This window comes from Monopterus albus, unplaced genomic scaffold (genome assembly GCF_001952655.1).
Source record: "Monopterus albus unplaced genomic scaffold, M_albus_1.0 scaffold150.1, whole genome shotgun sequence".
NCBI classification, from domain to species: Eukaryota; Metazoa; Chordata; class Actinopteri; order Synbranchiformes; family Synbranchidae; genus Monopterus; species Monopterus albus.
Window position 1 is genome coordinate 926,245 of NW_018128030.1, and position 25,026 is coordinate 951,270.

The 25,026-nt window shown below is 42.1% G+C and overlaps 1 protein-coding gene across 1 annotated transcript; it reads left to right on the forward strand.

Annotated features, from left to right (window-relative positions):
- Positions 1-828: 828 nt before the first annotated feature.
- Positions 829-25,026, forward strand: yap1 (Yes1 associated transcriptional regulator). The gene is made up of 8 exons (XM_020614750.1): positions 829-1,574; positions 2,562-2,797; positions 11,312-11,430; positions 12,133-12,246; positions 17,155-17,324; positions 19,636-19,763; positions 21,249-21,361; positions 22,488-25,026. The coding sequence occupies exons 1-8, from the start codon at positions 1,374-1,376 to the stop codon at positions 22,721-22,723; spliced, it is 1,317 nt and encodes a 438-aa protein (XP_020470406.1). The 5' UTR covers positions 829-1,373; the 3' UTR covers positions 22,724-25,026.

The window sequence follows — 25,026 nt, forward strand, 5'->3', positions numbered from 1 at the left end:
AGCATAACAATTGTGGGAACTACATGGATCTACTGGAACTGTTGAAGAAAGAGGGACAAAAATAACTATAATACATACTGATTAGTGTATTGTTAAAATCTTTGAATTGTGAATAGTTATGCTGCCCATCCATCATCTATAACCAGAATGCATAGCCTCATATTTCATTCATAAACACTGAGAAAACAGGCCAACACTATGTTCTAGATAAATACACTTTCAAAAGTAGTAAGAATGCAGTAAATCCTAAGCCCGGAATACTTTAAACACATCATTGTACAAAAAGAAAAGTTTGTTTTGGCACAATTCTGTGTTTCATCTGAGGTTTTGATGTTGCTTCTGCAGTGTGCACACATTTTCCACCTGCATGTCCATTGTTTGTTTGGGCCTGTTTAAAAGTGAACAACAAATGATGAAAGATGCACGTTTACTGTATTTTCCCTGTGTCTGGCACTTCAAGTTTTACGTTGCAAATGAACCATATGATGCTGCCCAGGTGCTCCAGGGAACAGCAGGGGTCCTTGCCAACGTGTGAGATTGGCTCTTCAGTTTACCCACTGATTATTAAACAATAACAAAAGTGACTTTTGTATATGGTCTCTCATCAAATGGAGATTTGAGATGAGGGAAATACTAACACTGAAAGATTGTGACAACAATTCTTTTATCAAATGTGGGGTTTATGGGTTTATATAAATGTGATGTAAATAGAGAAATGGCACAATTCAGAGGCACCTGGAGTGTCCCGGGCTCCTGGGAACACTGTACCTTTAAAGACTCATGTCCCAATTAAACCCAAGCCCCGCCTGTGGAGTAGGCATCCCATGAGTCATAAAGTTTGATGTCCTGCCCAAAGTTAAGACTAGAGTGGAGCAAAACTTTTTTTTTTTTCTTATGGAGTGAACTGCGGAGATTTGTTGTCCGGACTGCGACTCTGTCTTGTAAAGAATATTCCCTAATACCTTCAGCTTAGCTGAAACACAGAACAAGTGAGAGTCTTCCAGCCAATAAGTTGTTTTTCGTCTTTAGTGACTGCGTCTGCGTTTTTTTTTTTTTTTTGGAAAACTCGGGGACGGATGACAAGAGAGATTCCAGTGTGTAGGAGATATGCGCTTTGTTAAATTCACAAGTATGCTCTCCAGCAGGAAAACGCTGTCTTTCACTACAGATTTCGACAGCTAACACACTTTGGAACAACACCAAGTACTCTGCTGTAAAACCTTAGAATGACTCGGGATAACTTTTACTGACTGTCGTCGAGATTTCCAGATTTCCTGCTGCGTAAAAAAAAAGTTTGGGACTGGCTCAAACTTATTTTTTGAATTGCTGAACGCGTCATTTTCGGACACAAAGTTGGCAGAGGTTTTGGGGCAATGGATCCGAGCCAGCATAACCCTCCTGCGGGACACCAGATCGTCCATGTACGGGGTGACTCTGAGACCGACCTGGAGGCGCTTTTTAACGCCGTGATGAACCCGAAAAACACTATCGTGCCCCCTTCCGTACCCATGAGGATGAGGAAGCTGCCAGACTCTTTCTTCAAACCTCCTGAACCAAAGCCCCACTCCAGACAAGTAAGCCCGCCCTGTCTTTTCTCTGCCCCTTCCCAGAAATCAAGATTAAAGCAAAGGCCCATCCTGTGGGGGGCCAGGGCTGCAGGACGGGACTGGCACAGCCGGTTAAAAGTTACATTTCACCTCGAAGTGGCATTTACCCTCCTCTCTAACAAATTACGATACAGTTAAGTGAAATTTCTCATCATGCTATAAATAGATTGATAACTTTATTGAAGAAAAACATGTCACCAAAATAGCATCGGAGCCATTTGTTGGTTTTATTCCACCTAAAGTGAGTTGTCACATTGGCTGAACCTCCACAGGATAAGAGACCTCGCACATATGCGTAAAAGTTTTGGTGACATTCATGCCAGTATATTTATACCACGGCAGCAATCATGTGTAAATAATTAAAGTGAGTGTCTAAAATAAATAACATATTTTTAGTAATCAAGATGATAACCCCCCACCCACACACACACACACACATCCCCCCACAACTGTTGCTTGTGGTCTCTAAGTTTTTGGCGTCAGTGCGCATGCGTTGTTGAGCAGCCAGTCTTGGCTGTCTTCTATCCCATCAGGCCTCAGAGCCACCCCCCCAGACCTAAACAACACTCAAACCTGCCTACACATGCACATGAACGAAACTTCCCAATGTACATGTGAAGTGATTATAAAGTTATGAGAAGTGACTAAATCAGGGTAATGTATGGAGATGTAGTGCACACAAATCCTTTGTCGGCTATACCCTGTTGAATTCTTGTGTGTGGGGTCTGGTAATTTCCATTCTAAATAAGATATTTGTTTTACAGGTTTTTTTAAAATACATACTTTAGTTTTGGTAACATTTGCATAATGTCCTCTCACATTAAATGATCCTATAATGCATTGTTTCTCTTCATAACGATATAAGGTGAAGCTTGGGAACAGGAAGTGATCCCTAAGGGAAATCACAGTTCTTCAAAATGCACTAATACTGCCTCCCCTCCAACCCCAACACAGGCCAGCACTGATGCTGGGAGCGGCGGAGCGCTCACCCCTCACCATGTCCGTGCACACTCGTCCCCGGCCTCCCTGCAGATGGGAACTGTTTCTGGTGGTTCCCTGTCTGGTATGACCTCCGCAGGTGCCTCTCCTCAACATCTCCGTCAGTCCTCTTATGAGATTCCTGATGACATGCCCCTGCCCCCGGGGTGGGAGATGGCCAAGACCGCCTCCGGCCAGAGATACTTCCTTAAGTAAGTATGCTGATAACATATAGTCCTTTCAAAACATGGAAAGTTTGCAGCTTCAAGGAATGTTTCTGAAAATGACTGGATGACTTTGAAAGCAGATAAAGAGTTTTGTTGATATAGAGCACAAAGAGCCATCAGTATCCCAGCATTCTGGATGTGTCCCAGTGCCAACACTTTGCATCCTGATGATGCACTGGTTTATATTAAATGATGAACTTCTGACCTGACAGTTTCAGGATGAGGCATCTGTGCCCTGTAATGTTAACCATTCAGCTCTTTTATCCATGCTATGGAAAGTGTGGATCTTTTAATTTTACCAAACATTAGGAGGTTCTTGACCTGTGTTCATGTGAGTGTGTTTAAAACCTGGTTTCTTTTTATCCTCTCTGTATCATATGTGAAAGTGTTTTCTCTCAGCAAAATGACTCTAATTAAACAGGTCTGAACTAACTAGGGCAAAACGAAACCAAGTCATTAAGATACAGTCTGTATCTTAAGGTTCATGACAAGTAACTGAACCTTTTAATGTGCAGCTTGTGATAAATTACAGGTTGAAAGCTTATTTTTGCAATTTTTAGATAAGGGAAGACGTTAGCTTTCAGCAATGACCAAGACGAGTCCAAATTAGCAAAGACGTGGTCTTGAAATCGCGCTCTCAGCTCTTGTCAGTCTACATCGTGCTGACAGTAATTTGTTGCAAATGTGCAACAGTGCACAATGGTGGCCAGTGTGCTCAAAAAGAGGCAATCACAGTAGTTAAATTTTAGGTTATTAATTTGCTGGCCTCTGCAAACAATAGCAGCCTTTTTAGGGCCTGCTGCTGTGTGTAGTGTTCTTTAACTTGGTCTCAGGTTTCAGTAGAAACAATAGACTACTGTAGCTGCCCTAGACAGCAAAGGACAGTCAGCTCTGCAAAACTCATCTGCTAACCAGCGGATCTCTTCCAATGATCCAAGTAAAATAGTAGGTAGCAGCTATAGCAGAACCCTTTGGAGCTTGTCAGTAACGTTTTGGGTCTTGACAATTTTTTTTTCTTGTATGTTTATTGGTGTTTTATTGCTTTTGTTCTCTGTAGTTCTGTGAAAAGAAGGATTGAATTATTCATAAAAATGGCGTTCATGTCAACAATGTATGATAATATCATTGGCTCCTTGTGAAATGTTCCAAAGTTTTTGAAATGCTCAGCAGCTCGTGTTTGGAAATGATTTGACACTGAAAGTTGCTATTTTTATTCCTCTTAAAGGTAAAAGGGCGTCAGTTCTCGGAAATAACACTGACCCTGAACAAACATGATAGCCTTTCCCCTGGATCAAAAAAATAGAGTTTAGTACCAGATGTTTAAAAGTCTCACATCTGGAGAACATCTGGCCTGATCTGAGGAGACTCTTCCAAAATTGGACTGGGGGACAGAAGATGCTGTTCTCATAGACGAGACCACTGCAGTTGTTTAGGAACTGATTGATATAATGCCCCCGGACAGTGAAGCAATTCTGTTAACTAAAGCTGAGTTTAGTTTGGAAAACCCAATCACACACAACTTATAGTTCAAACATTTGTTGCACTGTTCGGTTTCGTTGCTGTTTGTAGGAATGAGTCAGTTATTTTTTTTAAACTTGAAATAATGTGATTTATTTGTCCTGTGTTGTGTAACAATTGCATAATTGTCAAAGTTTGAGTTTTTTTTTTTTTTAACCGCTTTTACATCAAAAACAAAACAGCAAAGCAGATGGAACTACTATCTATGATTAATTGGTTGCTTGTAGTGATGTGAGACAAAACAACACTATTACACACAACTCTAAATTGTTATTTTTAAAAACACTTTGTTTTTGCACAGCATGGTAAAAAAAACAAATTATACCCAAACCAGAAACACAGCTCAACTTTCATACTCAAAAGAAACCTGAAAGAATTTCACTGAAGTATATACAGGTGACGAGGCACAATAAAACATAAATGACAGTATGTTTGTACCGTTTGTCAACGGACCAACAATTTCTTCTAAATCCTGAATCTTACTTTCTGTCCTGTTCAGATTGTTGCCAGTTTCTGGAAGTAGCTTTCTCCTGACAAGCAAAACTGATGGAAACTTCAGGACTGACTTGTGGAAAAACAGCTGAGTTACTCTCTAACTGGTGTGTTCTACTACTAGAATACGTGTAGCACCCAGTGTTTGTGTTCAGCTAAGACAAATTCAAGGAGACTCTGCACAGTGTAGATACTTGATCTGGAGTGAAGGCGGCCTCAGCAAAGCTGCTGGAAAAGACACTCCCCTATTTATAAACAAGGGTTGTCTGACCAAGATGTGTTGCAGAAGGAGTGAAGCAGAGCGAGTGCATGTGTATGTATGTGGGTGGGTGGACGGACGGGTGGGGGTGGGGAGTTGGTCACCAGCTAGCAGAGCTGACCGAGCAAAGAGCAGGGGCTCACATTTCACTCAGGTGACTGCTGTTGTCCTTAGAAATCTATCAGCTCAGGGTGAAAATGTTTTTAAAGGAGTCTGTTTCTGTTGTTTACTAGTTCACCATAGGATCGTACAGTTGGGAGTGATCGGCCTGTGTGAGTCACGGCAGCCCTGTGGATGCTGATATCCCACTCCCGGTAAAAGCCATGTTCCATTTTGGAATGAATGGAGCTGTGGTGCTGTGATGGTGCCTCTTTTGTGTCAGTGAAGTTAAATGGTAGCCATGTGGGGATGACTCAAAGAGGGGCCAAGAGAAACTCCGGCCCTCCCTTTGTCCCAGCAGTGAAACAGTGGTCTTTATTCAGGCTAGGAGTGTGAATTCTAATCAGTGACCTAGTTGACTGATTGACATAGTTCACGTTGCTGACAGCTTCAGTTCAGCCTGATGTTTTTCTTTCTTTGGATTAGTCATTTATCAAGAAAAATGCTGGACTATATTTATGTCCAGCTGCTCAATTGGCAGGATTTCTGTTGTTAGTTTTCTATTTTAAGAATCAGAATCAGCTTTATTGGCCAGGTGTGTCGGACACATGAGGAATTTGACTCTGGTACGTGTACATTTTATTTTCAGACTACTGGCCAGACAGACATTGTTTTATGCTCTCAGATAAACTGTGATAAAATATTAAGTAAAAAAAACCAAAACGGTTTAATAGTTAATGAAAACAGTTGTAGCCCTGATAGAAATAGGAGTGAAATATGAGCGGTTTCCTGCTAAATATACTTTTTAGTTTGTTTTAACCCTTAAGCTGGGTGAAGACTGGGAGAATGTCAACAAAGTCTGTTGACCTTTCCTCCTCTTTCTTCCAGCAGTTTGCTGTGGCCTTTGATTTATGGCAGCAGGGGGGGGGGGGGTGGGACTGGGATGGGGGCAGGGCTGGTCTCCAGGGCTGGGTCATAAACTAATGAAGGTTTCTAATTTAGACACACCAGTGGACTAGGAGGGGTAATCACTGTTTCCGGGAGCTTATTAAATGCAGCTTTGAGTGAGCTTTTTCAGCTATTGTCTGCCCTAGCTGTGTGTCGATGGACACTTTTGTCTTTTCTCACCTGCATTTTTAATTCTTTTGACAAGTCTTGTTTCTCTCAGCTGGCTTGTCTTTCCAGATCTAAAATAACAGTGGCTGTAAATGATCAGATTATTCACTGTGACCAGGTTTGATGAAGACTTTCATGATATTGGCTATTGTCTGCATTTCTTTCCTGTGTTTTTACACCATAAAGCTGCACACTCCTGAGAACACTGAATGCACTGATAACTAGTCTAGCTTGTCTAGAGTTTCCTGAACATCTGTTGCACTAAATAGAAGTCAAGGAGACCTCCCTCTTAGAGCAGGGAAGCTCAAAGTGTTCATTTGGACCTTGTGCTTTTATTTTATGCAGTCTATATCTGTGTAGTGCAGCCCTCTGTTGAGTTTTGCAGCAACGTCAATGGTTCTTTTAAAATCCCCTGCCTTTTCCTATTGTGTAAAGAAGAACTAATTCTTTTAAACATTGCAAGACTGGAACTACTTGCTAATTTTTGTATGGTTATAGATATTATAGTGAAATAGTGCAATAATTCTCTTAATGAATAAATATATATGTATAATGTATATATGGATACACTATACAATGTGCACAGTGACACACCCATGAATGCAGTGGAAACCCCCCAGTGTTGGCCTCGTGAATGTTAATGCTATGTGTAAAGAAGGTGTCAGTTACCTGGCCTACTTTTTAAGTTTACTCCACAATTGTAAACATCTTGTATCACAGCAGTGACTGTCTAAAACGGACTTAAGTTTCATAGTTTGGCTAAAAGGGAACTTATACTTGGCATCTTATGTAAACATCACATAAAAAAGCTAATCATTTTCAGTGTAAGTTGTCCTCTAATTTACTTGATATCTGCATAAAACTTGAAATCATAAAAACATAAATTGGGTTTCAAGCTAAGCTGTTATGAACCGAGTCCACTCGGTCACAACTGGTGCTGGGTGGATGGTCTGCAGGCCTGGATGGAGCCCTCATTTGGGGCAACTTTGTGTTTGACAAACTTTTGGTTTATTGACTACACATGGACAAGACCCATCCAGTTCAACGGGGCCCTGTCAAGTCAGTACACAAATGGGACTGTGAGAAAGTCAGGCTGGTGTTTACCAAAGTCTTGATGTAACACCTCTGTTCCAGACATCAATGCCTCCACTGTCGCCGAGGGCAGCTCCACAGAGATGTAGTATCTGAGAAGTAGAGCCTCTCAGGTTAGAGTTCCCCACAGTACTTGGACTCAAAGCGACTGAATGGTGCTTGATTAACAAAATACAGAGACATTTGCATATACTGTATGTTGTCAGTTATTGTCCAATCATTTATTTAACTTGGTGCTTGTTTAGTGAAGTGAACATAGTTCTACATTTAGCAACAGTTTTTGCTTGTAAAAAATGTGAATGCCATGTGGCACTTCTTAAAATGACACTTAATAAATTAGCTTTTTGATTAGTCTTGGAAAATAAATGGCAGTAAACCTGAACTAGTCCTGGTACTTTGTGAATTACTTGTTTTGTCAGGAAGTATGATGATACAAACCTTTCTTCAAAGGGGAACTTAAAGCCACAAAAGGGTCACAGGGGTTACCCCAATAATCTCTCTTGATGATGTCCTGCTGATAGAGAGGCAGCCAGGCATCCACAGTCAACCGGCATGGAGGTGGTCATCCTCATCTTAGAGGCCTGATTACATGTGGCCTCCCTCAGTGCACTCTTTAGTCATCGGCGTCAACCACCTTCCAAGCATATACTCCCTGGGTGGAGCCCCTGTGGCCTGCGGATCCCATCTTTAACATTTGACAACTCAGCTGTGCGGTGTTTCATTACCAGTGCACTCCCTATAGCCTCGCTCCTCTGTTTTCTAACAGTGAAATGCAGCTTTTGACATCTGGCTTCAAAGAGACAATTTCAATGGAATAAACTGTCGATCTGGCCTCAAATCTAGCTTTGATCTGCTGTTCTGGCAGGTAGCAGAGATTATTCAGAGACATTTAAACCACATGGCTGACTTATTTTTGGCTAGAACATTCTCTCCAAAGGCAGATGTAGATGCCACAGTTTTCATGGGTGTAAACAGGCAATCTGTGTGTCAGAAGGTTTGTCATACCACTGTAACCAAATAAAGTCCGTGCACTTGGATCTCTTTAAGGATGTTGAACCTCTACTCTGAACTCAGCAAAAAGTTTTGATTCACTCCCAGCTTTTACACTATCTTTTAAATATATTAATAAGAGTGAAGTTCCATCTTGAATGATCTTATAGAATAGGAACGCAAGTCGATGGGGATTAGCGTCCATGTAATTGGCACTGAACAGAAAGGTCATATGCCAGATCATTTAAGCAAAGTCAAGTTTAGCCCATAGTTCCCCTCCTCTCCTCTGCAGCCAAACACATTATAAATAATGCTGGCTCAATAAACGCCACCTTGATAATTGGGCCATCAGTCAAGCAGATGTCAAGTGCCTGGGTGGATCAAGAGTCCTACTCTGTGCTCTGCTAACACACAGTCATCCATGATGAGGGCGTGAGCAAAAAACCTGATTTACTTTAACTGCCATCTTAATGGTTTAGCATGTCACTGTAGACATATGAACATGTTCATATTGTTTTCAAATGTAACTGTTTATGTGCCAGCAAGGCCTCACCCACAGCTGTTTCTCTCTGTGTCCACTGCCCTGCCCCAGGGATGGAGTTTGGGGGAGGGTGTGGTGGCTGTCCTGCCGAGCCCGCTGTGCTGTCAGAGACGTGTAAAGACACCACGGAGCAGTTGTGACTGTGGAGGTTGCAGATCATCAGCAATTCCTAACAGCAACTGGTGGCCTCCAGCCGTCGCAACAGTTGCCATGGCATTGTTTTGTTTTATGTTTCGCACGCAGGAAGCGGTGTATAGCCCTGGCCATATAAGGTTGGGGGAATGTTGAATGAATGGATTATCTTTTAGTTTATAACTTGGTGATGAATTACGGGCTCCTGGTAACTCATTTACTAGTGCTCTCGGGCTCTTGTATGTGTTCACAGTGTGATTTTTTTTTTTTTTTTTTTTAATTTTATCACATGCCTTTTGAGTATCATCTCTGTTTTGAACTGAAGCTGTATTTACATCTCTTTTCATCTGAACTACAGAAGTTAGTATCCCAAGCTTGTGTCTGATTGAAAATTCAATATCTGCACTTTCATCTCTGAAGATGGTGGGGAGCAGAAAAGAATTTACAATCAGAGAACTTGGAGGCTTTGAGGTTATACATTTCCTGTTGTTTTCCAGTAGCCTTTCAGTTTAGCATTGGTGTATCAGAATGAGCAGGCCTCTCATTTACGATCAGCCCCTCTGTTGCCATATTTGAGTGCTCTTCTTCCATATTCCTCCCCTGTTCTCCCCTCCCCTCTATAATAAATGTCATAGTTTCCAGAGTGGGAAGGAGGCAGCGAAGGGGGCAGGGCGGGCACTCAAAGTGTAGCAGGACCACAGCAACTCATGCAGCCAATAGAATTCAGAGGGATTGCTTCCGTAGATGTTTTTTTTCCTCTTTCACTCTGCTTTTCCTTTTTTGTAGTTGTCTCACCCCCTCCCTGTGACCTCTCTTTCTCAAGGGGCCCCTACAGTCTGAGCAGTTCTAGCTGTTTTGCTTGGTTTGTGGTGTTTGTGTGTGTGTGTGTGTGTGTGTGTGTGTGTGTGTGTGTGTGTGTGTGTGTGTGTGTGTGTGTGTGTGTGTGTGTGTGAGGGCTGGGGGAGGGTTTGGTAGGGGATTAGGCAGCCCTTTTGATCAGTAAAGCATAAACAAGAGGGGGTTTCAAAATGGGTTGTATTGTGTGTATGTGCAGGAGGGGAGTGCTGAGTCAGGCCCTCTCGCTCTCTGGCCTGGGATGGTGAGCAGACAGGCAGGCTGGCATTACCACAGGGGCCAGGAGAATCTGAATCTCTCACTTCGCCCAGCTGTTCCAAAATGTGTGCTAATGGCACTTTGAGATCAAATTAACAGTGAAATGTAAAGGCACTGTGGGTGGGGGAACACAAACAAGTTGCAGCAGATAGATTGCTGAGGGTAATATTTAGCTGCATTATGAACATGTGTATTGAAATAATTTAGCCTTTGCTACAATATAAATGTAGGACTTATCGTGTTGTGTAAACAACCTGCTGGAGTGTGGTCCCCATTTGTTTAAGATGGGAGGGTCTCTTAAAGGGGATAGTAAAAAAAAGTGCCTTTGTCAAGCAGGTGAAAGCTTTGTAAATGTGGCGCCAGATTGTTAAAGCCCCTGACACTCCACAGTGTCCGAGCCGGTTCCAGGAAAAAGGACCCCCTGCGTTGAGCCCTGGGACTGACCCACCCTCAATAAAAAGGGCCTGCTCGGGAGAGAAGGGCTTCCTGTATTAGCTTTCCATCTTAATCAAGCAACAAGTACCAACAAAGCACTAATTATCAATGCCTTCACAGAGCTGCACAGTTCCCCCTCCCCAGCTCCCCGCTCCTGTCCCAGCAAAGACGAGCCATAAAATAGATTGTTTGATGTTACAATACTTGTTTTGAAACCAGTCGTAGCTTCCTTGACGTTTTCAGAAAGAACTTTTCAGCTTACCTACAGTCACAAAGTCGGACTTGATTTTAGTTTTAGTTGCCTTCTACTGTTTCTTTAAATTTGAATTTATAACTTTATTACAAATAAGGTGCCGTTTCTCCCTTCTGATTCATGAGGTACTGTTTTCTGTGAATTACAAGGGGGAAAACATCCCAGTTCAATCCAAACAAAGAATTAAAGCCTTGTGTGACTACGCTGAATTGAGTGCTCAGACTGGGTCCAAACAGCTGAGTTTGACTTCCTGTAACAGTCATCGTTTACAGAAAGCAAGGGTTAGATTCAGTGTCTTCATGAAAGGCCTTGCTAAAACTGCTCTGAGTCATCGGTTCCTGCATGTGACCTGCTGTTTTGCACTGATATGGTCCCCGGTTTGAATTTTTTTACCGATTACTGGCTGCGACACATTGACTGTTTCTAACTTATTTTTCTGACTGTCTTGTCTCTCTATAGCCACATTGATCAGACCACCACTTGGCAGGATCCTCGCAAGGCCCTGCTCCAGATGAACCAGGCTGCCCCGGCCAGTTCTGTGCCAGTCCAGCAGCAGAACCTTATGAACCCAGCCAGTGGTGTGTATATGTTGACTTAGTTAAATTCTGGTTTACTATACACATTATACGTACCACAAATAATGATCAGTATTTTCTGGGTGTCTCAGTATGAAACCCAGAATTATTTCTGGGCATTTTCTTTCTTTTGCCCAACATCCAGTCAAAGCCAGGAGCAGCCTAGTCTAGTTCTTGCATGTCACTAAGACTCTGTGTACCTCAACTCTGTCCATGCAGCTGGAATTTGCCCTAGGTGAGGTAAGACAGAGGTAGAACGTGACAGGTCCTGTCTGACATGTTTGGGAGCTGCGTGACTCACAGATTAAAGTTTACAAAGTATCTTTGTATTCTCAAATTGTCACTGTTCTATATGGCAACTAGTGAGTGAATGCAAAAGGAAATTAAAAGCCTAAATTGTGACAAACTGGCTTGTATGTTTTCAGTAACAGATGACAAAGACTTATCTTCCGAGAGACGAAAAATATGCAGCTGTTTGTCTTGGTTGTCTTTTGCCCATGCAGCCATTTATATCTTAGCGTGTGTACATTAACTTATACATCTGATAATACAGCTTCTTTTAACACCAGTATGCTGTAATTATGCCCAAATATGTATCACAGTTATGTAATGTTGCTATATGTTGTGCAACCTGTCAATAAAGAAAACTGAGCAGTGGGGAACCACCAGCCGCTCTCAACAGTATTTTTACCTGTGACCCCCTAGGTCCTCTCCCTGACGGCTGGGAACAAGCTGTTACATCAGAGGGAGAAATTTACTACATCAACCACAAGAACAAGACCACATCCTGGCTGGACCCACGACTTGACACACACTACGGTGAGTTTACTATAGATGGCTTTTGTTTCACTTTTGTCCTTGATTGAAATAAAATGCTATGTATGTTCTAAATGTTAGATGGAGACAGTTGATTATTCAAATATGTAGCTGCTTTACGTATTTTAAATTAAAATATGTACATTTTATGTAAAAGACTAAACAAAGGGGTTTCTTAAATGCTTGCTTTTTGTGACGGCACTTCACTTTCCCCATCACAAAACCCCTAATCCAAAAATGGTATATCACCACAAATGTAATAGTGAGTTCAGTTCTGCATGATTCATAGTTCATTTCACCGCACTACATTGTTTTGAGGTGACTAGTTATGAACTTGCACCTACACTTGTGTCAGCCATTTTAGTGTTGGAGCAGAGCAACAGCTGAGTTGGCCATTAATCCCTCAACCCAGGCTGAAGTTTGAAAGTTAGCCAGGACTGGTGAATTAGTGACAGGACCACATACATGTGTTGAGATGCCTCTGTAACCATGGGAATGAGCTAATCCTCCTGTGTGCCAGGAACACTTCCAGAGATGATGGCTCCTGTTTATGTCACTCTGACTCATTTACGCTCCAGGTGCCATCTCTTCGTTTCAGCAGCATTCCCCAGGGAAGCTCACCCTGCTTCACAAAGGCAGCATGTGAATCAGCGCACAGCTTGTTATCCTGTTTGATTTTAGTGTTACTTTTTAATTTTTTTTTTTTTTAATCAAGCCTAGGTGTTTAAAGGGCAGTTTTTCTGTACACAGTTGTCTGAAGTCAGGCAGGAAGGTTCAAAACTGAGTTGTAAGGGGAGTGGGGCAGCTGGGAAGAGGTGCCTCTGATCGGCAAAGTTCTTTGTAGATTTACAAGTCTTGAAGTTGCAGTACCGGGCCCCTTAAAGCAAGGAGGAGACCATGTTAACTCATTATGTGCCATCAAACATCATTTTGTTCCACACAGATAAAATTTTGGCTGTACTTCGTAATTCAAACAGTTCACTTTTGCTCTTATGTTGCTCATCTGCTGTTTGTATCTTTTGATTGTTTAGATTAGTAGACAGTTGCCATGTGCTTTAAACTACTTGATATTTGAAGTGTGGGACTGTGCTTGAAGGAGAACCTAATTTTATTAAAATCATATATTTGTACACTGAAACAGGCTCTCTGCTGCTATGTAGGTCTCCAATCATAAGACAGCGGCTTTGATAATGGAGGCTAATTTGAGCTTTGAGGAAAAAAAGCAGCAGAGCGCCTTTAACTGGGGGTTGCTGCCGGCTGGCTTTCCCCTGCGTGAGGCCCAGTGCATGCACAGCCCCATTCTGCTGTAGTTCCAGACAGACTTGAGTCTTTGCCAGGCCTCTTTATTCTGTGGTCCAACTCTTAATCTGTTCCAGACCTTTTCAGTCAAAGAACTCCAGTGTGAGAGGGGAGGTGGGGGGCAGGGAGAGGCAGGGCGAAAGGGTAAGAAAGAAAAACTCAGGAACACAGGGAAAATGCCGACGGGATAAGCATGCATCCTCCTTAAGATCCAAGGACGTGGTGAGCAGTGAACAAGCCATGAGTGCACTGTGGTTGAGTTCAAAAGGGGGCTGGCCTTTGTGGATATGTTGTTTTCCAAACGTTCTTCTGTGGACGAATATCAGGAAAAGCATACTAGAGTGATACTCGTGCACAAAAAAAACAATTTCCTCCGGGAGTTTGTTTTGTTTGTTTTTGGTGTGAGAGTGTTTTAAAATGATTTAGTTTTTTAAATCGGTGTCCTGTTTACTTCAGAAAGTTCTTGGCTTTGAACCGTTTTTATTATAAATACTCCTACCAAAGAACTTTAAATAATTATTTTTATAGTTCAGCTCAACTAACACTTTCCAAAATGATTTTTACAGGATTTGGGCAAATCAAAAAAAATTGTTGCACTACTATGTCTGTGTTAACCTTTTATTTTGTCAAGAAAATTTGAACTTGTTGTATTAAAACAATTCCCTGATTGGCTGCCCTACACTCTTGATATTGCCCAACTGACGCCATTCAGAGTCGGGTCAATACAGACTGGCTTTACTGAGATCTTACAAGATGATAATACAGCGTTTGTATCACACCTAGACTTTTCTTGGCCCTAGAAACACAACACCTTCCCAAGGGAAATTTTTTTTAAACTTGTTAAGTCCACAGCAGACAAATATTTACTGAGCCTTCAAAGGTTCTGTGCCCTAGTCACATAGAGAAGTTCCCACAGCTGGTGCACCCTCAACTCTACCTGCCCCAGGTGATCTTGTGGTGTAATATGCCTGCTAGTGTGATGGTTTGATAAGGGTCTGTGTTTCTGGCTCATTGTGTTGCAGGGGTGCATAAAGAAGACAAAAGGCAGACGGCTTTAACTTGTCTCTTATCTGCCTGGCCCACCAGTTATCACTACCCATATGTGCTGCTAACTTCAAACCCCCCACCCACACACACACACACACACACACTCTCTCTCTCTCTCTCTCTCTCTCTCTCTCTCTCTCTCTCACTCACATAACTCAGCCTGGATTGGCCTCCATTTAAACTATCACTCTGGCCCTGAACTGAACCTGTCCTTCGCTCCTATCTCACTAGCTGATGCAATTTTCTACTTTGATATGCCTCATTGTTTGTGCATAGTTCCCCCTGTAAGACTGGTTGCTGTTAGTTGTTTGGTCTCTGAGGTGGGCCTTGAGTTGGCGCTTCAGTAGAAAGGCTGCTGTAAGGCTGCTTTCCTCAGCCGTATCAGTGGAGCTCTTTCCATATGCCCCCCTCACTTTCTCACACTCGAATCTCATGCCTTAAAGGACGGTCTCAGGTCATTTCAAAATGGCTTTTGTTTGTATCATCGGTGGCCATTGTTTCTATTAGTTATGAGAACACTGTACTCACTGTAGTTGTTGCGGAGATGTAGGAATATGGCAGTATCAATACAGTACGCCGGTTGGTGCACAGAACATGAACGGGCAGACATCAGGTTTCTTAACAAGCCTACATTTTATAAATCATTTCATCTGGGGCTAAAACTGAACTGCCATTTACAGTAATTGCACAGGAAAACACAACTACAAAAGGCTATGGAAAGTCTAGTCATAGAGGAATCAGGTAGTCTGTTAACTTGACAACAAGGCTTTGCTTTCTCTTTCACATAGGTTTGAGTGTCTGTCTGATTGTCATTTCTTGCCGTGTCAGACTTCCTGCAACGCTTATACCTACACGAATAACATGTTATTGTCGCTGATAGAAATTATGGTCACAACTACAATTTAATATGTGGCTTTGTGCATCAGTGGATCTCTATCAATATGCCTCCCCTCACTTTTTAATGCATGCTCTCCTTCAAAGCACATGCCTTAACAGATCTATAACTGCTGACATCGCCCATATGCAGCACCTCTGTCTTGGGAACAGCTAATGGTGCCCTGATGGTCGAGTGATCTAGCTACAAAAGGGGATCTGGCAAATCTAAGAAGATGAGAGAAGCAACATGCTCATGGATTCAGCTGATGTGTGTGGGAGAGAGGCGGCGGCTCTGACTCTGTGTGTGGTTGTGTGCATGTGTATGTGCTGGGGTGGGGTTGTTGGGGGAGGCAGCATTGACAAAGAGGGAGGGAGAGGGGATACGGAGGGCAGGGCGGGGCCTCCAGTGCTTCCCAGGGAGAGCCCCGAGCCACGGTTTATTCAGCCCCTGAGATAGTGTAAACAGACAGTGATTAAATGGTGATGAGAAAGGTGCCGGGGTGGGCAGGACAGCACGGAGAGAGGTGGTCCCGCATGAAAACTGTGCCCCTGTCGAGGCTTTGTTTTGGTTGGTGCTTCAAGCGCATAAGCAAACATACTGGAGCTTCTCACTGCTTCCATTACTGTTACTCCCCTTGCGGTCAAGCACATTTGCTTCTCTTACTCTTCTGCCGTGATAAAACGTGTGGCCTACTTTGCATGCATAGATTGCTGCTCCTGTTTATTAGGCCCACCCCCATTAGAGTAAAGAATAACAATGATTTCACTGGGGAACAGCTGTGTTTTCAATACACACATTTGTTTTGATATTGTAAACACGCAGAGAGCTTGTTATTGCACAATGCAGTTACATTTGTTGGGTGAAAGAACTTTGAAACTAGACTTAATAGTGGTACAGTGTAGACAGAACCTGATGTGGGTCCATTTTAAATTGATTTGTCTGATAGGCACACTGTGCTCATACTGCATTTCTTTAAGTCAGTTGAAGTGAACCCATCAGGCCAGGGCAAGGAGGCAGTCAGTCTTGAGGGATAATCTGTGATTTGTTTAGAAGGAAACAAAACGCACAATGAGAGGATAAGTCGTGACTAATGCAATGTACAAAACTAACAAAGCCTGTCTTACTCAGTGAGTGGGAGGGGATCAGGTCTTACAGGAATAGTGATTGTTTCAGACACTAGATGGAAAACTTGCGTTGGGCCTTCTCTTGTCCTACATAACCTGCTGCACTGGCTATAGTCTTTTGCAAGTTCACCTTGTAGACAAAATATTCCAGTTGTCAGTCTTGTTGTGCAGCGTTTAATTAAATGCACCCAAGCATTCAGTGGTGTAGTAGCAGGGTATAGTCTCCTGCAGGTACTATATGTACAGTCTATTTTACATAAACCTATTGAAAACTGTCATTGTTAAATTGGAATTTAACTTATTAGCCTGAAGAATGGAGATGCAAGACAAAGGTGTGCCATAAGAGACCATATCTAGAATGTTTACATTTTGTAATTGAGAGTCTCCATATTGAAGGTTTAAAATTACCACTGATGTCTGTGCGTTAAAAATTTGAACTCCTTTCTCTTTTGCAGCCCTAAACCAGCAGCGAATTTCCCAGAGTGCTCCAGTGAAGCAGGGAGGCCAGCTGCCTTACCACTGATGTCTATGCGTTAAAAATTTGAACTCCTTTCTCTTTTGCAGCCCTAAACCAGCAGCGAATTTCCCAGAGTGCTCCAGTGAAGCAGGGAGGCCAGCTGCCTTCCAGCACCCACAGCGGAGTCATGGGAAGCAACAACCAGATGAGACTGCAGCAGATTGAGAAGGAAAGGTTGAGACTGAAGCAACAGGAGCTGCTTCGGCAGAGACCACAGGTCAGGAATCAGAGTTAAAGCATTTTAAAAAGGGTTCAAAGGCCTTTTGGGCAGTACTGTGGCCTCATGGAGGAACAACTCAGCTGTATCAAAAAGGTCACAAGGTCATTACTATCAGTATGTGTCCATTGGTCCATAGTAGCAAGACAATGGACATTTAACTGCTTAAGCTTAATCGAGACTTGTCCACCACTGTGCATAGATGTTGGCATGTACCTCTGCAGCGAATGGGTTTATGGGGAAATGTAGGTTGCTGATGGTCACAAACGAGCCGACGTGCACACCTCCCAAATCTCAATTGTATGGATCTGTGCATCCTGCACACTGATTGGTTGAGCCAACTCTGCTCTGTCTGCTGTTGGCTAATTGGGTATTCATATCTCTGACAGCTTTGGAGCAAATTGGCCAGACTGAACACCTATTCTCAATCTAAAAGGTTACTTTCTCACCTGAACAATATAAATTCTTAATAAACTGGCATAATACCAGTCCTAGAACATTTTTTCTGTACTTTGCTGTTTGAGCACTCCCTGGTCAGAATATTTAACCTTCACATGAGTATAAATGCAACAGCTATGCAACCGTCTCCGTACGACAGACGCACATTCCAATGTGTGCAGTGCTACAGAAGTATAAATCTGGCTTTACTCACTGAATGAGGGCACCAGCAAATTGTTGTAAAATATAATGGTCTTTAAATATGAGTCACCTTTGATTGGTATAGTGGTGGATCTTAAGCCTCTGATCAGTTTTTATTGTTACACCACCCTGTGATGAAGTCTCATGAGTCATCGGTGGTAATTTTATCACTTCCGAACGGTGACGTGTCACAGTGCCTCCCACACAGGGTGGTGCATCCGAGTCCAGTAGTTTACTCAGGGCTGTGTCATAACACCAGAAGCAGAGTTTTACGATTATTAATGACAATGCTGGCAACTGTGTTTACTGTGCTGTTCAAATGGTTTGTTTAAAGTTCACAGTGTAGGAAGTGACCTGAGTGTCAACATGCACCAGGCTGGACTGCCCTTCGAGTTCTCAGAACATATGCACTGTATGCTTAAACTATTGTCGACTTTGTAAAACATCATATGAAGGTCTCCATAATGAGGTGAGGTAAAGGATTAAAAGAATCGTGGTTAGCACACACTGGAGAAGCCTGATTTGTCAGCCATTTTAAAAGCCTTAAACAGGTTTCTAATCTAAGAGTGCATGTGCATGACAAAGCTTTAATGCATGTCAACAAAGGTCTTAGAGTAATGCAGTTACTTTAGTGCATGTATTTAGTTTCTTTTCTTCTTTCCTGATTTCTATCAATTCACACACAATTAATTATGCAAATATAAAGATATATATATAAAGATATACTTGAGGACTTTAATTATCCACTCCTCAGACATCCAAACTTTCCAGTTAAACAAAGAGCATAATGGAAAATGTAATGTGGAAGAGGTACTGCAGACCAGACTGTATACATTTAAAGATGACCTTTATCAGGTTTTAGAATCCAAGTCCAGCAAACCCCAGATTCCTACAGTGTATTTTCAAAGAAAAGTAGAGCATGAAATATAGCAGGAATTGTGTAACCGCTCAGAGTATGTTTGTGTAGAGAGTTCAGTTTTGGGGCAAAACCTGCCACACCCAAATGTATTCCACATGGCAGATGCACAAAGAGAGAGCCAACACAACCATAAGGATTGTTTACAGTACACAACCTTCATAATCCTTCCTCATCAAAACCACATTGTTTAGATGTGTGCTTTTGATTCTGGGGGCGCCAGTGCATCTGAAATAAAAACAAATGAAAAAAATACTATAAAGGGCTGGTTACAGCTACTTATATGTCACAGAACATTGTGTTCATTCCTCCTCAGCCACAACCGGTAAAAGCTCCTACTATGTGCTTAGGATGTCTGACAGTGATTTTGCATCCTTAAAAATGTCAAATCTGATTGGCTGTTTTATTTGGGATCTTTAAACAGTGATATTCAAGTCAATTCACCTTCCTGTTCAAGAATGCAGAAGGAAGGAAGTAAAAGATAAAACGTATCCTCAACCCTATCTGACACATGTGTATAAAATTGTCTCGTGCTGTGGCCGGCCCCCTAGGTAATTTGACACTGTATGGGGAGACATGGAGAGGACCATGTTGGCAGCATGTGTGTGATTCCTTAATCTAACATTTTAAGCAGTGACAGCGGAATATAAGGGAGTTCTGATGTGTCCATGAAGTTGTAGCTGTATGTATGTACTTTGAGGTTAGGTGAAGGGTTGATTGTTTTGCTCATAGGTTTTTGTACTTTATTGTCCACAGGAGCTTGCTTTAAGGAATCAACTGCCTAGCAGTATGGATCAAGATGGCAGCACGAACCCCGTGTCTTCCCCTATGGCCCAGGATGCCCGGACCATGACTGCCAACAGCTCTGACCCATTCCTCAACAGGTTGGTTTCATACACAAGCCAGGAGTGTCTCCTGGAGAGCAAATGGAGGACATTTCCCCTAGTATGGCACAGTGGCAGCTGAGGTGTAGTGATTGACGTCAGCGCACTTGGTGAGGGCTCTCGTTCTGGTTCCGCTAATCAGGTCTAATGTGTCCTGTTTGAGGGAATCTGTGTGCTGGGCTGGTTGGCCATGAGCTCTGGTGAGATCTCACCGAGTTACACAAGTAGTAAAAACAGAAGGCCAGTCTCGGGGCTTAACCGTCTTCATGTGGTGATGACTCATTCAGTCCCAAGTTCAATGCACAATGATGACCTCTGGTGTACAAGTGCTGCAGTAAGGGCAGTCAAACTAAACTGTGGAAGAATCCAGAGAAATCACAGAAAACCACACTTCATTCAAAATGGAGACAAACAGTTTAGTGAAGACACAAAACCTGATGGACTGAATCTAGATTCGAAAACAGCTGCGATTATTATTTGACAGGATATCTGTGAATGCTGGTCCATGGCATTCTGGGCATTCTGGAAAATAATTCCTAGCTGTTCAAGCGCTGGTTCTTCAGAGAGTGGATGAGGTGAGGAAGGAGCTGAATAGCAAAAAGGCCATGAGAACGTGGTACAGTCAGTAGACAGGCCGACCTAATCTCCCCTCCTCCCCGCTGCCTCCACTCCCCTCCTCTCACAATGGCCTCATTCATCCTGCCTCTTCCATACTCTGCCTACATATTTTTCCTCTGCTAATTAGTATAGCCTTGTCAAATGTCTTCTCTCTCCCCCTCTGTCTCTTTTGCCCCTTTCATTGTTGCTCTTTTCCTATATTCTCCACCAGGATGAAAAAGCGAAGCTTGGTCTCAATGGTGTCACTGTGAATTAGTCGCCATAATGGTTCAAACTGCTGGGATGTGGATGTGTGCAGAGGGTCCCTGAGGGAATTAAGGCCACACTGTTACTGTTCAGCCTCTGTGCTTTTAATAACTTAGTGTGTTTGTTTTATGCGATTGTTTAATTAGGTTCACAAAATTCAGTTATGCCACCTTTCCACTACCACCAGCCCTGCTCAGAAGCAGGTCCCAAAGCATGCTGGTCCGCCCCAGCCCGGCTGTCTGCCTCACTACGTTTTGATTGGCAGAGAGAAAACTTGACCTACAGGAAGTGTCTTAGCTGAAGAAAGACACCTGCCTCTTAAAAGAAAGAAGAAGGAGATGGCAGCACATTCTTAAGAAATAAAAAGAAGCCAATACCACAGCTACTATGTTGCACGCCTAATGTTGGTGTATGTAGAGCAATGCTCAGACTGTGCAGTGGAAACGAACAGCTGGCCTGAGTATGGGAAGGTTTCTGGTGGCAGTGGAAAGGTGGCTTTAGGTGATGGTCATGAAGGTCATCTTAAACTCTGCTGAGACCAGGCTTGTTTCCTTCAGTTTGAAGAAAATCGTTATGTGAGGAGATTTTTATCCCAAGATTTCTTTGTCTGTGCGTTCTCAGTGGGACCTACCACTCTAGGGATGAGAGCACAGACAGCGGCTTGAGTATGAGCAGCTACAGCGTCCCTCGCACTCCAGATGACTTCCTCAACAGTGTGGATGAGATGGACACAGGTGAGGCTGGAGTCAGAGTGAATACCATCACTTGTTTGGATTTACTATTGAAGCTTTGATTTGATTTGATTGATTTATTCTTTCAAGCATGTAAAGACAGTTGATATGTCAACACACATAATTTTACACATATCCAACAAATGCTAATCCAATATCAATGTGCTTATACCTAGTACATGCTTGAATGGAGTAGGAAGAAGTCAGACTTATCCAGTCCTACCCCATGACATCATCTTACCATCATTGGTCTGCAAGCAGTATCTCTACATAAATAATTCTCTTCTACACCACACAAGTAATATACTAAAGAATTATTACAAAGTGTTAACATTCATACACCACACCCACAATGTTCCATCTAATTAATCATTAAGCCTGTTCTTGCATATATCTTGATTGACACATACCTTTATATTTATGTTTAAACTCGTCAATTCTATTACTGTTTTTTTTTGTCTACACTTAAATTATTCCATAGTTTTACCCCACTTATGGAAATACAAAATCTTTTTTGGTTGTACGTATAGCATGAATTTTATAATTTAACTGACCCCTTAAATTGTATCCCCCTTCCCTTTCATTAAATAGTTTTTGAATTCCACCAGGTAATAAATTGTTCCTGGCTTTATACATAAACACAGCAGTCTTATATCCCAAGCTTCTGTAGTTAGTGTTGGGTTTTTTTTCTGTTAGTCATTGTCTACTTACTGCTGCTGATTATTACCCAGGTTTACATGATGCTGCATTCACTGCATGCTGGCAGAATAGGAAGAACAGGAAACTGTCCCAGTGTTAACAACCTGGGATGATAGGGAAAACAATCTTCCTGAATCTGTAGCCTTCTGGGGCCTAATTTAGCAAAATTATTTAATTTAACTAATTTAACTTACCGGTACTTTACATTTCTAACCATCCTCCTTTTTCAGTTGGCTGAAGTAATACTAGTAGCATTAATAGTAGATTTTATTTATATTGGGCTTACTGATAATGACCGTGACTGTTAATTACAGCTGGAAGCTGATTTTGTTTTTGTATTTTCTTACATGGCTACTCGTCTTTTTGTTCCGTACAAAAACATCACCTAGCTTTTTCAGTCAAATAAGTAGAACTTTCTTCTGTGTATCAGGGGACCCGCTTCCACCCTCCATGGCAACACAGCCTAGTCGTTTCCCCGATTACCTGGACGCCATCCCAGGAACAGACGTAGACCTGGGCACCCTGGAGAGTGACAGCATGGCAGTGGAGGGCGAGGAGCTGATGCCCAGTCTGCAGGAGGCCCTGAGCTCTGACATCCTCAACGACATGGAGTCTGTGCTGGCAGCTACCAAGATCGACAAGGAGAGCTTCCTCACATGGCTATAGAGGACCCGAGCAGGGTGTGCCTTTCTCCTCTCCGTACACTCTGAACTGCTGCCTGCTCCTGTCTGTGAAGGAGTCCTAGATGCTTTTACAACACATTTCAGCGAGCCCTTCTGGACTTCTCTCTGTCTTGGCTTGTAAGGCCACCCTCTTTTGAGGTAGTATTGTTCTTTTCACTGCTGTTGTCTCCTTATTTTGTCTGTGTCTTCAAGGCTGGCCCATGAACAGACAATTACACAAGGGTCCCCAAATCTTTCACAGGTGTCTCAGTAAAGGCATATTTACCCAGAGGAGGGGTCTCTCCTTCCCCTGTTCTCCCCTCATAGCTAAACTGGGCAGGCGCATGTACTCTTCTGCAAGGACTGCCCTCATCAGTTGTTGCCTTGAGTTTCTGGTTCCCCTTTTTCCTGCAGTATAACGTGAAGCAGCACTAATTAGCTGTGTTTGACATTATTGCATCTTGCTCAAGTAGCTTTATATTTGGCCTTGTAAGTTGTTATTCTTTTGTCTTCAACAAGCCTGATAAACCAAAAATGATGTATTTGAAGCATAAAGAACAATACTGATTTGGAGTAAAGGTAATGTTAGGCCCAGTTCAGACATGCTGGCTTTGCTGGGGTGGGGGATTGGGGGTCTGAGCCCTGGGACCGAATACATTGCTGCTTGGCTGTGCCAGCGAGTCTAAGTTAAACATTTGATAGATCAAGTGCCTACTATATTTTTTGAGACAAGAGAAACAAATTTCTAATGAGCATTAGGCTGCATTTACTGTATACACACCAGCCACACTTCTAGCTAGTGTTCAGTTATCCTGCTTTTTGTTTTGTTTTATAAACATTATAAGGGGATTTAGGTAATTTTTTAACCCTAGCTTCTTTATATTATCTAAATCTAATTCATCATTCATTCTTTATCTTACATTTTTTTAATATTCTTTTATTTTTAGGTTACTACATATGTATGATAGCGTAGATTTCTTTACTAGATGAACTAATGCATCTTTATCAGGGCCGACTGTTATTGCAACACCGAGGAAAAGTCTGCCAAGGCCTGTCGATTCAGTGTTTTGGCTTGTTGTTTTTTACCATCTAGCCAATGCTTCGTTAGGCTCTGATTAACTCTATAACATAATTGTGTGATTGTCTGCTTGTTGATCACATGCAGCTTTTTACTTATTCCTAAACAATAACCAAAAAGGCAGATCTATCGGTTGACATGAAACTACAGCTGTTTGATCAATCAGTACACAACAGTGTTTGAAAGTGCCTTCCTAAAGAGGCCTGTGAACCCTCCGTGCCATGCTGCACTGTGTGTTGAAACAAAGGCTTTACAGACTTCAGCTGGGACAAGTTTAAGCAGGTTTAAGAGTCATGTCGAGGGTTAGTGTTGAAGACTAAGGTTTGACTGACAGCAGTGATTTGCGCAGATCAATTTGCTTTTGTGGCGTAATAAATAAAAAAAAATAAACAGCTATTTTCTCAGTCAGGAATAGTTGTGGCAGATTCCAAAGATGTCTTTTTAGTGACACTAATACTTATTTTCAGAGCCTAGAAACTATGACTGGTAAATCAGCATCTGTAGGAACAAACTGTATAAGCTAATGGCGTGTTTATGTTCATGGACATGTCTGACGAGGTCTAGCTAAGAGAGTATTTGACAAGATGGTTGTTCTGAGTGACTAAAGGAGAAACAAGTGATTCTTCTCAGTAGTTTACAGACTGAGAACCTGCTCCAGCCACAGTGGACACAATACACTGACAATTCTCTCAATCACATGACGTTGATGTTTACACCTTAGTAGATTTTTTAAAATCACTGCAGTAACCTTTGAATAATGGTTGGTTTAGGCCTTGCAGGATTTGGATGCTGATTTTGTTGCCAGCTCGCATTAACTTGATGGAACAATGATTTTTTAAGATCAGTGAAATTAACTGCTTTTTTTATTCCGAGCGAGACACCTCAAGTTTTGATTTTACTGATCATTAAATTGTGTTTGATGGAGTTCAGATGGATAAAACCATCTTTGTGAGAACAATGCAACTAAAACAAGTAGAACACTAAAGTGCTCGTATTGAATGGCTACTGAGTTTTCAATATGATGCATAATACTTTTTGTCACCAAACGTATTTTATGCTTAGTGTGTAACTGTGCAGGTTAGCATATTAGGTGTTGACTGCTATTGTAGCTAATCACTTTGTATTTAGCTTTCTAAATGCACATTAAATGAATTTATATTTAGTAATGATTTGTTCTTTTTTTTGATAGATATGTGCATGTGTTTTAGAACAAATTCTCTGTTACATTA

What these genes read in the sequence shown, in the direction of transcription:
- yap1 (XM_020614750.1), top strand. Translation starts at nt 1,374, where the DNA reads ATGGATCCGAGCCAGCATAACCCTCCTGCGGGACACCAGATCGTCCAT. An exon ending in GGCCAGAGATACTTCCTTAA is followed by an intron (nt 2,798 to 11,311) that starts GTAAGTATGCTG and finishes GTCTCTCTATAG; the next exon opens with CCACATTGATCAGACCACCA. An exon ending in ACGACTTGACACACACTACG is followed by an intron (nt 12,247 to 17,154) that starts GTGAGTTTACTA and finishes TCTCTTTTGCAG; the next exon opens with CCCTAAACCAGCAGCGAATT.